General features: G+C 39.5%; 1 protein-coding gene across 1 annotated transcript; it reads left to right on the top strand.

Moving 5' to 3' along the window:
* Positions 1 to 1,640: 1,640 nt before the first annotated feature.
* slc5a2 (solute carrier family 5 member 2) lies at positions 1,641 to 15,134 on the top strand. The gene is made up of 15 exons (XM_041807669.1): positions 1,641 to 1,739; positions 1,858 to 1,929; positions 4,665 to 4,769; positions 4,903 to 4,962; positions 5,839 to 5,943; positions 6,034 to 6,139; positions 9,004 to 9,084; positions 9,734 to 9,963; positions 11,336 to 11,471; positions 11,655 to 11,762; positions 12,590 to 12,740; positions 14,131 to 14,299; positions 14,399 to 14,614; positions 14,711 to 14,843; positions 14,920 to 15,134. The coding sequence occupies exons 1-15, from the start codon at positions 1,641 to 1,643 to the stop codon at positions 15,132 to 15,134; spliced, it is 1,986 nt and encodes a 661-aa protein (XP_041663603.1).
* The last annotated feature ends 1,160 nt before the right edge of the window (positions 15,135 to 16,294 follow it).

Raw genomic sequence — 16,294 nt, 5'->3', positions numbered from 1 at the left:
TTCAAGAGTGATTGGACAAATGTTCTGTCATATTCACTGTATGCCAATCAGAGGAATAAGATGTGACATTAAAGGCAGGCACCACTGGGACAAGGTCAAATTTTGAACAGTAGAAATGCACCGATTTTAAAAAATAGAGCAAAAGCTGACCCTAATGTTTACAATAACAGTTCAGCCAGCTGCCAATTTAGATGTTTTTTCAATACCTTTTTAACCCTCTGGGGTCCCCCCAGGAAAAATCACACCTAGCACCTTTGGAACCCAAACAGGTTGCTGCAAAAAAAAAAAAATGCAATAAAAATCATATAAATTAATACTTTTTCCAAATTCAAAGCTTAAATCTTTAAATGGCTTCAGCCCTAATAAAACCCATGAAGTTTTTAACTTTTTTTTTTACATTTTCATGGCATTTTTATCGTAATAGCAGCCCCTATTTTAAAAAGAAAAGCACAAAATATAAATCATGTATTGCAGAGTGGAATGTTTTGGGGGGGAAGTGATAAGAGCCTTGTATAAGCCAATAAATTACAACAAGGTCTATATCAAAAACTCACACTTTAGGACCCTTGGGACCCAAATGGGTCCCTGCAGAAAAAGTCCCAAAAAAATAATATCAATTAATATTTTTTCCACTCTCAAAGCTTAAATCATTTCTCAGCTTCAGCCGTAATCAGAACTATAAAGCTTTCATTTATTTTTAAAAATTTTTTATTTTCATTTTTTGGCAATTTCTTTCATAACGTAGCCCCTATAATAACAAGAAAACCACATAATATCGAACATTTTCCAAATATGAATTGCAGAGTGAAATGTTTGGGGGGAATTTAAAAGTGCTCTGTATGTGTCAATAAATTTTTAACAACATTGATTTTGTGGAATTTTTGTTTCTTGAGCAATACAGATTTTATTTCAAAAACTCACCCTTAGGACCCATGCAGGTCTCTGCAGAAAAACTGCTGTAAGAACCATATAAATTAATATTTTTTCCACTTTTATCAGGTTCAGTCCTAATCAGAATTATAACATTAACATCAACTGAGTCCCAGGCTCCCCAGAGGGTTTAGTGCAAGGCTCCCACTGTGCTAACATTTTCACTTGTTTGACCATGAAGATAAGTCAGATTTTTCCAATAGGCCACTTTTTCTGCCCAGTAAAAATCTCTTCTTTGACTCAGTGGTGGGGTTTTGTAGATGCTAACATTAAATTGATGTGACACAACAGCTTCCCATCTGCTACCATCACTGGTTCATACCACACCACTGGACTGATGTCTGATGTTTGTCGATACCAGTGTTGAATCAGTGCATCCCCAGTAAATAGTTGAAAGCTAGTGTAACTATTTGACTGAAGGTGTTTTCCATCATGTGACGTTAATAATTAGTCTTTAGTTAATTAGTCTCAAAAACTGCTGAATCCGCTAATAAGTGGCCAAAGTACCAACCCTCAAAGTCACTCTTAAATCTACTGCATGCATCAGTCTTCCACTGGATCTCCTCTCCAGCTCTTTGGTCATAGCAATGTTTGGCTGTTTTTGCAGGTGATTTTTCATTAGCTTCTTTTAGAAAGCATAGCTGCAGCATAATATAGGCAGGTTGCCTTGAAAAAAGCTAATTGAAGTGCACTGAGCTGTCCGTGTAACCATGGAAACTCCTTCATCAAACAAAGTGATCATCAACAACCCAGCAGACATCTGCGTCATCCTGGGATACTTCATCATGGTTATTGGTGTCGGCATCTGGGTGAGCGCACCTGTGTTAATCCACCTACATGGATGTGATAATAATTTGATAATTATTGCATGCCATGAGTTCACAGAGTTCACACACTGTGAAAACAATGATTCTCTCTTCGTTTTAGTCCATGTTTCGCACCAACCGTGGGACAGTTAGGGGATATTTTCTGGCCGGGCGCACTATGACCTGGGGGCCGGTGAGTGAATCACCGTGATGGAAAAAATAATATATTAGGCCTGTTAGCATTAATACATTAATATTAGTGCATTAATGCCTTATTGTCCCTGTCTGTTCACTTTGGTTAAACCACTGCAGCATCTCCCTGCAGCTGCAGTGATGTAAAATAAGCCCACCCTGCTCCTTAATGTCTCATTTCAGTCTAAAAAAACTCCCAGACAGCTCAGTGGACAGTAAAAGTCATCTAAACCTTGTTATTTTGAACATTTACCTTTCCACTGCTCTCATATTTCTATTTCAATCCATGACAAGTTCTTTCTGAGGTTAAGATTATGTAATAATCTTCAATCTACCCAAACCCAACGTTTCTTATTTTGCTTTCAAAATAAAAGCAGGTCTGTATCCTATCAGAAAGTTATAAAAACCCTTAGTTTGAGAGCGTGGGAAAAAACAACAATGAAACAAAAAACAGATTTAAATGCAAAATAAGGGAAGAGATAAATCACAATTAACTACACAAATTCTGAGATTAACTGCAATTAAAAATTCTGACAGTTTGACAGCCCTAAAAAACACATTATACAGCCAAAGCTTATCTTATTGAAGATAAGAAAAGGCAAAATACAACATGGTACAGCCCAGGTATAAACATTGTCCACTAGAGGGCAATCAATTATCTTAATCATAGGTCTTGACAAGGCAGTTTCTAAAAAGCATCACTCATTTTCTCAAATAAATGCCCTAACTTAGTTTTTAAAAATCAGTGATTTGCAAACTAAAGTAAAGAATGTGTTAAATAATGATTAGAATAACTTAATAACAATTAATAATTTTGTTCTCAGAAACGACTCTGAATCCCAAAATAACTCAGTATGATGTAAAATGAAAGGCTTTTGTTGTTAAAAAAAATAATGGCACAAGTGTCTCAATTCCTCGGGGTCATAGGCGGAGCGAGGGGGTGGCTTATGGGGCTTCAGCCCTGAATGTTTTCTCAAAAGCCCCGAATCTTTCAGGTTGGTTGTAAGTATGTTGGTTATGGCCTTGCTGATCACAGCATAGAAATGTAATTTTTAAAGTAGTTTTAAAAAAATCAAACCTTTTTTTTTTCTTTTTACTTTTAAGGACGTACAGTGCTTAACAGATTTATTAGACCAGCTGTCATATTTGTCTCAGAGACCATCCAGCATCATGAAGTACTTTAATGCAGACTCTTTCATTTTCAGTCAGCTCTCCACGTTTTACCATTTTGAACAGGAATGAGGGATTTCAAACTGAATTCACCTTTTTAAACCCAAATGTGAGCCGGCTCACTGGGCTTCTTTGAGAAGTCAGAAATGAATCAAGCATAACATTCAGCCACTAAAACTTATTTTTCTGTTCAGGAATGCAAGTAAATAACTATAATTTGACATATTAATCAAGAAATATTAATGTGCTTTACTATTTTTTCAGTTTTTTTTTTTTTTTTGTAAATCAGTAAATTTGAAAATTCATGGATAACAATAATAATTATATTTTAGCATTAAAAATATCATTTGGGTTAAAGAGCTTCTACATATTGGTTTATTAACCATTGCAGAAACATGTAAAATGATTTTGGTAATTACCAATGCTGTTAATTTAGGACCGCTGTGGCATCAACCTTACTTTGGGTGGTGGTCTAATAAATTTGTCAAGCACTGTATGTATGAAGAAAGGTTTAGGGACATTTAACAAAAAAAAAAAGGTATGCATTTTTTTAAAAATATAATAAAAATGACAGAAGTTTGACTTTTTGCAGAATTTTAAAAAATGAATGCCAATTTTTAATGGCCCTAATACTTTTTCGTATCTATATACTTACTGCAGTATAAAAAATACTTTAAAATTGTTCTAAAAATACAATTTTCAGCACTTTTGTGAGTAGATAAATATCTCTTACACCAATTGTTGCTTTTTATTTGCTTTGTTTGACAATGTGAGGCTTCAGTTATAAACCTTTTCACCAAATTCCTACCTTACCTATGCAATGTCACTTAAAATATAAACTTAAGACATTTTTAGAAGTGAAAATCATTGGACTTCAGCATGGTGTATCTTGATTTTAGAATGATAATGGCACTTTTAGCTCAGATGGGTTAAGAAAAAAATGATGTTATCAATGAAATATTCTTTTAGGTTGAACAACATTATTTTTGCCTGATCATGTGTAGGTTTGTTGGCATTTTGAATTTCAATTTTTAATTCAAAAGTGCAGAAAAATAGTGCATAAAACTGTCTGATATGCAAAAAAAGATTCTAGGAAAGTGCCCACCCCCTGCCATCTTTAGTACAGGCTTAGCCCCGGATTTTAAATATGTCTGGCTCCGCCCCTGCTCTGGGTTAAAGAGGAAGAAGACCATCCACACTGTCATCAACTTAAAATTCAAAAGCCAGCATCTGTGATGGTGTGCGGGTGCATTAGTGCATCCATTGATACTGAGAGGTGCATACAGGCATTGGAGCAACATTTGCTTCTATCCAGACATCTTATTTCAGCAAGACGATGCAAAGCCACATTCTGCATAAAATTCTGAATGTATATATGTTTCCCAAAAAGAACCAGTTTTTATCAGTTTAAACATTAAATTCAATTTTGTTGTGTTTTCAAATAAGTCAAAACTGATTTTCAAATCTCAGTATTCTGTTTTCATTTACATTACATACAATGCCCCAACTTTTTTGGAATTGTGGTTTGTAGTTGAATGATTTTCTCTCCATCTTTTGCATGGCCAGGTTGGTGCATCTTTGTTTGCTAGCAACATCGGTAGTGGACACTTTGTGGGCTTGGCTGGAACTGCAGCAGCGAGTGGCATCGCTGTGGGAGGATTTGAGTGGACTGTAAGTCACAGAAATATTCAGTTTGAATCATTGTGCACTAAACCCATTGAACTTAACACACTGTGTTGATTCAACGTGTCTTCCCCTAGAGTTTCTGTCTTTTACAGCATTTATGTTTACTTGGTCATGTCAGGCTCTGTTCATCGTGCTGCTGCTTGGCTGGTTGTTTGTACCCGTCTACCTCACAGCTGGGGTAAGAAGTCCTCAGTTATCACCTCAACTGTTGTTAGCAGCTCACCCAGTGCCCCTCCTGTAGTTTATTATTTTAAATCCAGAGGTGGAAAAAGTACATGACTACTATGTTCAAGAAAAGTGCAGTTACTCTGGTTAAAATTTACTTATGTAAAAGTAAAAGTAAAAGTAAAAGTAAAAGTAAAAGTAAAAGTAAAAGTAGTGGTCTATAAATCTACTCAAGTATAAGTAAAAAGTATTTGATTTAAAGTTTACTTTAAGTACTAAGGCCTTAAGAAAAAGCAAGAGAAAAGATCTTCAAATAGGTAGTTCAGGTACAGTCACACCTCTATAATAAAGTCAAATAAGCGTTGATTTTACACATAGAGTTAAATCTAGAGTTGCTATTTTTCCACACTACATATAGTTAAACTACACTTTTGAAAGTGTTAAATATCTTACAATATGACAGAGCAGCAGTAACTCTTGGGAATGCATACTGATGAAGAATGTGCACTATGCATCCTAAGTCACAGGCAGAAGCCCTAACTCAGAGAATAATTTCACACATGGTGCAAGTGTGTCTAACAACAAAAACAACAACAATCCAATGGAAAAATGACCAAAAGAACTCAAACAACAACAGGCAACATATTGACATAAGGAAAAACATAAATCTAAACACTCTGCCAAAGGGCATGATGGGAATCTCTGCTGACACATCCCCCAGCTTTAGAGTAGTCAACAGATGTGGGAAAACTACAAGAGTAAAGAACTCAAGTAAAAGTAAAATTACTCAAGTAGAAGTAAAAAAACTACTCACTTACAGTAATCTGAGTAAAAGTAATTAGTTACTTCACCCCTGTTAAAATCTCATTGTGTGAATGTGCTGTGTTAGGTAATCACGATGCCCCAGTACCTGAAGAAAAGGTTTGGAGGGACCAGGATCAGCCTCTACCTCTCTGTTGTCTCTTTGTTCCTTTACATTTTCACCAAAATCTCAGTGAGTCACCCTCTCTGACAGCACAAAACAAAAATAAACGGTGTATTTTTTCCTCACGTCCAAGCTCCCTCTCTCTCTGCCTCACTACAGGTGGATATGTTTGCAGGAGCGGTGTTTATCCAGCAGGCTCTGGGGTGGAACATCTACCTGGCTGTGGTCAGCCTTTTGTGTATTACAGCCTTGTACACTGTCACAGGTATGTTTGCAGATGCTTCTGCAGCTCCTGTGCTCCAAGTAGTTTTCTGTTAACTAAAAAAAGTCAGGTTTTGGAGGTGTTTTTTCATCACTGCTACTCAGACCAAGACTGAGGAGGATTACTGTACAGCAGCAACAGAAGCTAATATTAGGAGTCTATGCTACTAAACAGCCAATGGAGATTTTCAACAGTTCAAAGGCTGGCTGTGTTTAAGTTTAATTTCTTGTAAAGACTACCTCTAGAATGCAGAGAAGACCAACAGGTTTAATCTACCTATCAGCTCCTCTCTCTGCCACCCTGCTTGTTTTGACAGACAGCAGGTTGGACACAGAGGAGAAATGTCACTGAATCTGAGTGTCGTCAGTCCTGCACCTACATTTTAGTCTCGTCTCATCTCTGTGACAACAAGATTTTTTGTCATCAGTTATCTATTTTTAGCTCGTCCTGTTCCGGTCTTAAAGGAGACATATTATGCAAAAATCACATTTTCAGGCTTTTCTAACACAAATCTGTGCCCCTGGCCTGTCCACAATCCCCTCAAATACCAGAAAAATCCATTCCCTCTCCTCTCTTTCTCCACCTTTCAGAAAATGTGTGCTGAAACAAGCTGTTCTCAGATTTTACATCTAGTGACCTCACCAGGGGCCTAAGCACCCGCCCCCATGTTTGGTTGGCCCTCCCCCACTTGGAGGAAAGTTCCGCCCTCCTCTCTTTTTCCTCTCAGCTAGCAGCTGAGATGCTGGATAGCTCAGTGGGTTACCCTGCTGACTATGACCTGGGAGACTGATGGTTTGAATCCCAGTCTAAACTTTGGAAAAAAAAAAGTCTGTAATATCATGAGTGCTGCATCCATTTCCTGAAAGGGGTGTGATCAGGGGGCGGAGTCAGACAGCTAATGTCCATTTAAAGCCACAGACACAGAAACTGCTTGTTCTGAGCAGGGCTGAAACAGAGGGGGTTTCGGACATGCAAAAATCCAATACTGGAGTGTCTTTTTCAGCCATAAACTTCACATTCATGTTTTGGGGACCTGTGAGAACAATATAAACTTGTCTTAAAAGGGTAAAATATGTCACTTTTAACAATGAACTAAGAACAAAGAAGAAAAATGAACTAACCTCATACGTCAGATGGATGTGTGAAACACATCCATCTGGAAAACCTTCAATACTAAGCGTTTAGGAAAGGACAGAGGCTTTGAAAAAAACTTGGCGTGTGATTGTCTGTCACATCTTTACGGGCCAATCAAAGCAACAAAACACGTGACGTAGCCGTGACCAAGGTGTGTGTGTGCAGCTACTGAGGAATAATGCGAACCATGGCAACTATAGACATGTCAGTACACGACTTTTATCATTGCTGTTTTTTGTTCTTCTTTTAACAAAGAAATGTTGTCAAGTTCTGATAAAACTGGCACTTTAGCAGCATCCACGCTAAGCTCTTCCACCATAATTGCACTGGCGTCTTGTTGCTGCTTGCTTATGTCAGGACTCCACCGCGCCTGAACGTACTGGCCCTTGTTGCTGATTTGTCCTGTCACTTTCTATCCGGGCCCAAATGGTTCAGACAGGAGCTTTACAAGATGGATTCACCAATGAAAAACAAGGAAACAGGTGTATCCAACTGCTTTTCAAGGTTAACAAAGAACAGCAGTGAGTTGTTTTCCTTTCAAAAACGACAAATGTGTGTACTGACATGTCTACAGTCACCATAGTTCACGTTATGCGTATCTCAATGGAGTTACTCTTCTGAAGGGGCACAGCTTGGTAGCAGCTATGTCACGTGTTTTGTTGCTCTGATTGAACAGAAAAGTTGTGACAGACAGAACATTCATCCAATCACCCTCCGAGTTTTTTTCAAAGGCTCTGTCCTTTCCCAAATGCTGTCTATGAGTGGCTTACCTGATGGATGTGTGAAACATCTATATGGCGTGCCAGGTTAGGTCTGTCTTCTTCTTTGATAAAAGGTCATTAACGAACATTTTTCATCATAGTTTTGGTTAACGAAATTAACATTGTATAAAACCTCCAATCGATAGTTTCTGGGAAGGGCAAGACTTTTTATAAAATACTTGGAAGATGAGTGGACAACCATTCTGTCCATCACATTCATTATGGACCAATCAGAGTGGCAAGACAAATTGAGGTTGTATGCTTGCAGCAGAGGACCTACCTGTGCTTGACAGGCAAATGCTGTTGTAATATATGAACAGTGGAGCTTGATTCAGTGTTCATAAATAACAAGGGTCAGCAGAAAATATCTTCTCTGCCAAGAGAGGCGACTCCTTGCTAATGTGGTACAGTTCTGTTAAAACTGTGGCTGTGGATAAATCCAAGTTAATCGCTCCAATGCAGGCCATAGATACAAACTACAACTAACGGGATGGTTTTGCCTGATGGCTGACAGGAGGCTGGCAATTCTGTTTGCTTTGCAAGGTTAATAGACACCATTTCAACATGCAGACAGTTCACAAACAATGGGCTGTGCATGCTTCCAGTCAAAACCCAGTAATAGTGCTGTACCATGTGAGGCGATACACAATAGTTCTTTGACTTTTCACATCTTTGCAGGCTTCACCACCCTCTGCTTGTCAGCAAAAATGTGTGTTGTCTGTGGGCGAGAGATCACAGCACTAGTATGTTTTCTACAGTGCCAATGCTTTCACGGCACCAAACCACATCCATACATATCGTTGCTTCAAGGACTGAAGATCAGAAGCACTGCTTTAATTTTGATCATGCTTCTTTAAATGTATCTCTCTCAACCTCCCCTCCTTTATGTAGGGATTTAAAAAATACTGGTGTACCCCTTTAAAGATCAATATTTCTGTACGTGTATGAATTGTTGTGTATGTGTGTTACCAGGTGGCCTGGCTGCTCTGATGTACACAGACACAGTTCAGACGTTTGTCATCATAGTGGGGGCCGTGGTCCTCTCTGGCTTCTGTAAGTAAAACATGAACTTCTTTAATGTAATTTACATTGACACGCATTTCATGCTGTTGCCTTTTATCAAATCCTCCAGCCTTACTGCCTTCTCATGCAGTGACGTATCAGACCAGAGATTAACCAGAGTCAGTAATCATTCATTTCACTGCAGCTGTTACAGGATGCTGACGCTGCAAAGCCTCTAAACTCTCCACCTCCAGCTGACACAACAACCCCCCCTGCTAACTTAAAGATTTTTTACAACACGTCAGTGTGTTTCAGACCAACCATGACGAAGTTAAAGAGGGAGGTAGTCCAGATGAGATAAAAGCATTGGAGAAACCGTTGGAGAGAGAAAATGACATCCACCTCCTTTTGTCAGCTGGTGATGCGTTAAGAAGAAAACGCCATCTCAGCAGCTGACTCACATCTTCAGCTAGGGCCAAATCAGCACAGCTCTGGACTATTGAGCTGAGTTCAAACAACAAATACATCCTGTTTACATGCCAAGGCAATCAGAACTGGACTACCATTATCTTACAGTGAATCTGAAATGATTTTCATACTACTGCAGAGAAAATCAAAATATGGATCTATAGAATATGGATCTTTCTGTAATGAACCTCAAAAAGATAAAGGACTCTATCTTTTTCTTTTTCACTTCTAGCCTTCGCTAAAGTCGGAGGCTACAGCGCCCTGCTGGACAGATACAGCTCAGCCATGCCGAGTAACATCTCCTCGCTGGATCCTCAGAGCTACAGCATCCCCACCCACTGCTACACCCCAAGACAGGACGCCTTTAGCCTGCTGAGGGACCCCGTCACAGGAGACCTGCCCTGGCCTGGAATGCTGTTTGGGAGCTTCATAGTGGGGAGCTGGTACTGGTGTACTGACCAGGTGAAAATCAAACAATAAACAGTCCTCAATTCCACTTAGTGTGCATATGTGACTGATGTCTCTATGTCTTTAAATATACAGATGAGGCCAGGAGGTAACAGATGGATAAAAACATGATAGAAACTATCTGTAACCACAGAGGAGAGGATTATTTTGTCCATTTTTCACCACTCAGTGATGTGGAATAATGTTTGGAGTATTATTCAAAAGCAGAGACAAAATCAGGCCTATTATATGTCAACAAATAATTGAAGAAGTTGGCCTGCCAGGACCATAGAAAATGAGTGGTCTTGTCTTATGAGTCTCAATTTCTGCTGCAATATTTAAATAGTATGGTCAGAATTTGGCATAAACACAATGAAAGCCTGTCAGAGCTTCAGTAATCATTGCAAATCCAAAGTCTCTTAGATCAGCTTTCTTCTCCATCTGATGCTCATTTTATATTTCAGGATATCATCATTAACATGTCAAGATGGTTTCTGAAATGTAATTGGCTCGTTAGATATTTGCAGTAATGAAAATTTGAACAACTGTACCTAATAAAGTGGCTGGTGCATGTAAATAGCTTCGAGTAGCATTACAGCGACTGACTTTTGAAGGTCTTCTGACTTAAGATTAATTGTACTGATTGGAGGTCAAATAGAAAATCTAGTCTAAAAACACAAAGATGCATTTATTGTGTAAATCTTCCAACTCCTACAGTGATTTCACTTTTGCTATACACTAAAACACATCAATTTCATGTTTATGTCAGTCTTCCAGCTTTACTGATTCTTATTAGGGGGACAACCATGAGGAGAGGGCCTTGTACATCAACAACAACAATGTTTTAACTAAGAAAAAGGCACATTTGTGCTCATAGCAATCACAGCCATGCAGACAGTATACCTGTGGAATCTGTCATTATGTTATCATTTGACTGATCACCATTTAATTAGAAACTTGAAAAGAAAAGCTAGAGAAACTGAGCAATATATACACCACTCTGCAGAACTTTTAGGCATGGTTGGGCAAAAAAACTGAGGCTGAAGTAGGATCTGTAGTGGCAGGAAGGTGGGATTGGCACAACCCATGTCCTTTTCTGGATGTCCTTGCACATTATCAAGGGCATGGGAAAATATTCTGCTTTAGGCCACAGTAAAGGGTGGATGAAGGGAGTAAACACGGCCTAGAATGCTGGTTCCCAACCTGGGGTCCGGGACCCCCCAAGGGGCTGCAGTGCAAAAGATCTTGACTGATTTGAAGAATTTGTGATCCTCTTCCAGTGCTGCTCTGTAAACTGTTAACAGCAAATCCTTAGTCATTATTAACGGCTCTGTTCTCCATGACATAAGGAGTCCACATATAATATCTCCTATCTTTTTAACTGCAGGTGATTGTCCAGAGGTGCCTTGCAGCTCGTAGTCTGACTGATGTCAAAGCCGGCTGCATCATGTGTGGTTACCTGAAAGTGCTGCCAATGTTCCTCATGGTGTTCCCTGGCATGATCAGTAGAATCCTCTACCCCGGTTAGTGACTAGACTTTAAACAGAGAAAACTGAGAAACATCAGATTCTATTCAGTTACACATAAAAGTGTTTGTCAGTGTTTGAAGATGATCCTTGAATTAAATATATGTCTATATGTCTGAGTTCTTAGGAAATAAATCAGTATTTATCATACTTTGTGTGTATTTTTCCATCTACCTGCAGATGAGGTGGGCTGTGTTGTCCCTGAAGTGTGTAAGGAGGTGTGCGGCACTGCGGTGGGCTGCTCCAACATCGCCTATCCAAAGCTGGTGGTGTCAATCATGCCAAATGGTATGAGCAACATACCAAACATTACAGGGTGTTACAAAGCATTAAAAGTTGATCAATCATCCAAAATTAAGACTTTAAAAAGTATTTCAAAGCCTTAAACTCAAGACAATGAGGTCTGTAATTTTGTTGGTTTTTTTTATAAAAGTTTCACATTTAACCAACAAGGATAGAGTTATGTGAAAAGGTCTTTATCCATGTAGTTTCTTATTGAATTGTGTTCTTATTCTTTTTCCCTTCCAATGCAATTTACAAAGCCAGGCCCAATGACCTTTACCTTCCATAATCTAATAATTTTATCCTTGGTCAGGGTTGTCATTTATGCAAAGTTTGTAAAAAATCCATCAAAACATTCTTAATGTATTCTTTTTCTAAGCAAGAGATGAAAACGAGGCTCAACACCCTCGATTCTGACATAAGACCTTCAAAAACAAATCCGTTCATCCTGGAATCAGAGTGAACATTTTTGCTAAGTTGTAACAAGAAAAAAAATCCCTTTAAGCATTCTTAAGATAATGCATTCACAAAAATGGCACAGATGGACTGAGGCACTGATAGTGGGGCAGGCTGACAGAGGGTCAACATGGAACATAGTGCCTCCTGCTGCTGGCTATTGCCAGTGCAGAGGCATAATAACTGTGCAGCCTGTATGAATGATGAAATAAGCAATAAGACCAAAACTGTTTTTGCTGCAGAATGTAAACTTGCTTAACTCTGCTGTATCTTGTTTTTTTTTTTACCACTTTATAGTGAATGAACCTCATTTAAATCCATTTTTCTTCCGCAGTAACTGAACAAATCCTCAGTCTTCTCGTGGTCTTTCCATGCAGGTTTGAGAGGCCTGATGCTGGCAGTGATGTTGGCCGCTCTCATGTCGTCTCTGGCCTCCATCTTTAACAGCAGCAGCACTCTGTTCACTATGGACATCTGGACTCGTGTCAGACCACAGGCCACAGAGCGCGAGCTCATTATTGTCGGCAGGTGAAAAGTGAACATATTTTACTATGATGATAACCGCAGACAGATCATTAACATTTTTCCATACGGGCCTCACACACTGCTTCTACAGGTTCTCCAAAGTTTAATGAGTCCTCACAGTATAAAAAATAATCAAAAACACCAAAACCCTCATACTGTGCACTCTACATAGATGAAGATGTACTAATCCTGAAAGGCATTATAGTGCTGTTGTTTCGGATATACCTAACACAAAAAAGCATCAGATTCATACTAGATAAAAAAGTTTACTGTTTCTTAAAGGCATCAGACTTGCCTTAAAGTGAGTAAATATTTAGTGGTTAGCACACGTGCATGTGGCATGCAGTGTTTTGTTCAATTTCACAAAAAATTTCAAGTTTAATGCATGGCTCAATTTTTAAGCTAATCATTTATCACTTGTTGGAGACTTACAGCAGTTGTGCCTGAATACCCAAATTTTAACCCTTGAAAACCTACGGGATCGCCGGCACTTCCATTTTCTATTTTCAACTGCGGGTAAAATTGTAACCAAATGAGATAGAGCAATAATTCTTTTACATATAAAACTAGGAAAGCATTCAGAGAGCGCAGACCTCCGCCATCAGCCCTATCTCCCAATAGTGAAGAATCCTTTAAAAACATTCCTGGATTCAGACCGTGATCCGGATTACTCCCAAAAACTAATTCGCCGATTACTCCCTCCCCAGTGGGGTGGAGACACGGTGAGGCAAAGCATTGGTTTCGCTATGTGTGGAAGTCATGGCAGAGGGTGAATATTCCTCTATTCCTCCCAGCATTGTGAGTATTCTCGCTACAGTTCGCTGTCTTTCTCTCTGTTACGCTCTGACTTGTCTCCTCGACCAAGCGTGCATCTTTGAAATTCCATAAACTCCAAAACTTTGGATAAGTTACTCATGTCCGCCATCTCCTGGTGTAAAGTGGTAACAGCGCAGACCTCTGCCATTAGCCCTATCTCCCAGCAGTACAGAATCCTTTAAAAAAAATTCATGGATCCAGATGGTGATCCAGATCAGTCCCAAAATCTAATCAGTTCTTCCTTATGCCATTTTTGACATTTCCTGAAAATTACAAAAAAAAAAAAAAGCTGTCTTTTTGCAAATTGAGCACAATTTCATTGGTGTTTTGCCACAGTTCATAAATGTGTTTATTTCAAAAATTAATTCATGACCATACTCCAAATAATTTTTTGTGGGTTGAAATGATCTAGTGCAACTTTTTTACAATCATAGACATAGGGTTTAGTCCACAGGGGCTACCAGTCAACCTTTAGCATGTACCAAAAGTTCCAGGCAGGAGATTCTCAGAAGCTTAAATACTTGGGTTTGGACCATTAACCAACCTCCCATATCTCCCTTCTTTTTCTCCTCTGTAGAGTCTGGGTTTTGTGTATCGTAGCTGTCAGCATCTGTTGGATCCCTGTTGTCCAGGCGGCCCAGAGTGGTCAGCTGTTTGATTACATCCAGTCCATCTCCAGTTATCTGGCCCCACCGATTGCTGCAGTCTTCCTCCTGGCTGTATTTATAAAGAGGATCAATGAGACTGTGAGATGACCACTGCAATCATATAATACTAAATCACATATATTGTGTAGTAAATTGTCAAGTACAATCATGTCAGCTGTGATTTTCTCTCACTTCCAGGGAGCGTTCTGGGGCCTAATGGGCGGCCTGCTGATGGGTCTGTGCCGGATGCTACCAGAGTTCTGGTTTGGGACTGGGAGCTGTATTTTCCCCTCTGACTGCCCGTTCTTGATTTGTGGGATCCACTACCTTCACTTTGCAATCATACTCTTCTTCTGTACCTTGGTGCTGGTGCTGCTGATCAGCTACTGCACTCAGCCCATAGAGGACCAACACGTGGGTGACTTCATATCAACTCTTTTCAGATCCACCTAAAGACAAAGATGTGGTAATGCTCTAAAATAAATGTTTCTAACTTTATTGTCCTTACAGCTTTATCGCCTGGTGTTCAGCCTGCGTCACTCCAAAGAGGAGAGAAAGGACCTGGACTGGGAGCAGGAGGAGAAAGGGAGGACAGCACGGAGAGAGGCTGAGGGCAAAATGAGGGAGAATAACAGCAGAGAAGGTGAGAAGGAGAAGAAAGAAAAGAAGCCACAAAGACAGACTTAGAGAAAACACTAACCTCTCCTTCCTCCTCTTAGTGGCTGAAGAGGAGGGAAAGTCTGGGATCTGTGGTGTGCTCGGCCGGTTCTGTGGTGGGAGTGACAGCACCTCCCAGGTCCAAGCCCAGGACACGCCTGAGGCACCAGAGAAGCTCCCTGATATCAGTGAAGCCCCGGTGTGGAAGCACACTGTGGATTGTAACGCTCTCATTATGATGGCTGTGGCTTGTTTCATGTGGGGCTATTATGCTTAGCTTTGCAGTTTAGTCTGATTAAATGTGGGCGTTGAGTATGAGGAGGTCTCTTGTTGTGATTTAATCATTTTGGTGATTGATGATAAAAAATCTGTCTTTAAAGGACTCAAAGAAAAGCACAACAGTGTTGCCATCTAATGGACATGATGTGTCACAGCATGGCAATCATTGACTGTTTCTGTGTTAAAGGTTGGGTAATTTATTTAAGATGCTTTAGTGTTTATTTGATGAAAGTGTCTTTACATTCATTTATCTTTATTCAGGTGCATTTAAAAAAAAACTTGACTATCATGAAAAAACTTTTTTTCACTGTGATTTATTCAAGAAGTGAAACTTTTTAGAGTAAATGTTGATGATTATGGCTCATAGCTCACACAAATCAAAAAATCCCAATCCCCAAATATTAGAATATCACAAAACACCAGTCCAAAAAAGGATTTAGAATACAGGAATGTTTGTCTTATGCCCATTTATGCACTCGTAATATTTTGGAGCTCCTTTTGCAGGAATTACTGCCTCTGTGCAACGTGGCATGGAGCCAATCAGCCCGTGGCACTGCTGGGTTGTTATGAAGCCCAGGTTGCTTTGATAGCAGCCTTCAGCTTGTCTGTACAGTTGAGTCTCTCATCTTCCCTCAGAGATTCTTTACAGGGTTCAGGTCAGACCAGTTGGCTGTCCAATAAATCAGTAATTCCATGGTCCACAAACCAGTTTTTGGTATTTTGGCCTCCCTGTGGTCAGGTGTCAAGCCCTGTTGGAAAAGGAAATCAGTGACTCTATAAAGCTTCTCAGCAGATGGATGCATGTAGGACTCTAAAATCTCCTGGTAGACATCTGACCGCATTGACTCTGGACTTGATAAAGCTCTGTGGATCAAGAGCAGCAGATAACATGGCACCTCAAATCATCACTGCCTCTCTGATCTTCCTCCAAACTCTGGAGGAAGTTTCACATCTTGAATTAAATCACAAGAAACCAAACTAGTTTTCCATGATATTCTATTTTTTAAAGATGCACCTGCAGATTTACTTCATTAATGCACTTGCTCTTTAGAGCAGGAGCAAACTGCAACAAGTACATGTTAGATGGCATTTTTGCAAACAAAATTGTAGAAAAAAAACACAGTTGGACAAGTCTTTGAACATGCATCTAGGTGTGCT

Source organism: Cheilinus undulatus, linkage group 2, assembly GCF_018320785.1.
Source record: "Cheilinus undulatus linkage group 2, ASM1832078v1, whole genome shotgun sequence".
Lineage (NCBI taxonomy): Eukaryota > Metazoa > Chordata > Actinopteri > Labriformes > Labridae > Cheilinus > Cheilinus undulatus.
Note: the sequence above shows the minus strand (reverse complement) of the source record. Positions and strands in the feature narration are given on the sequence as shown.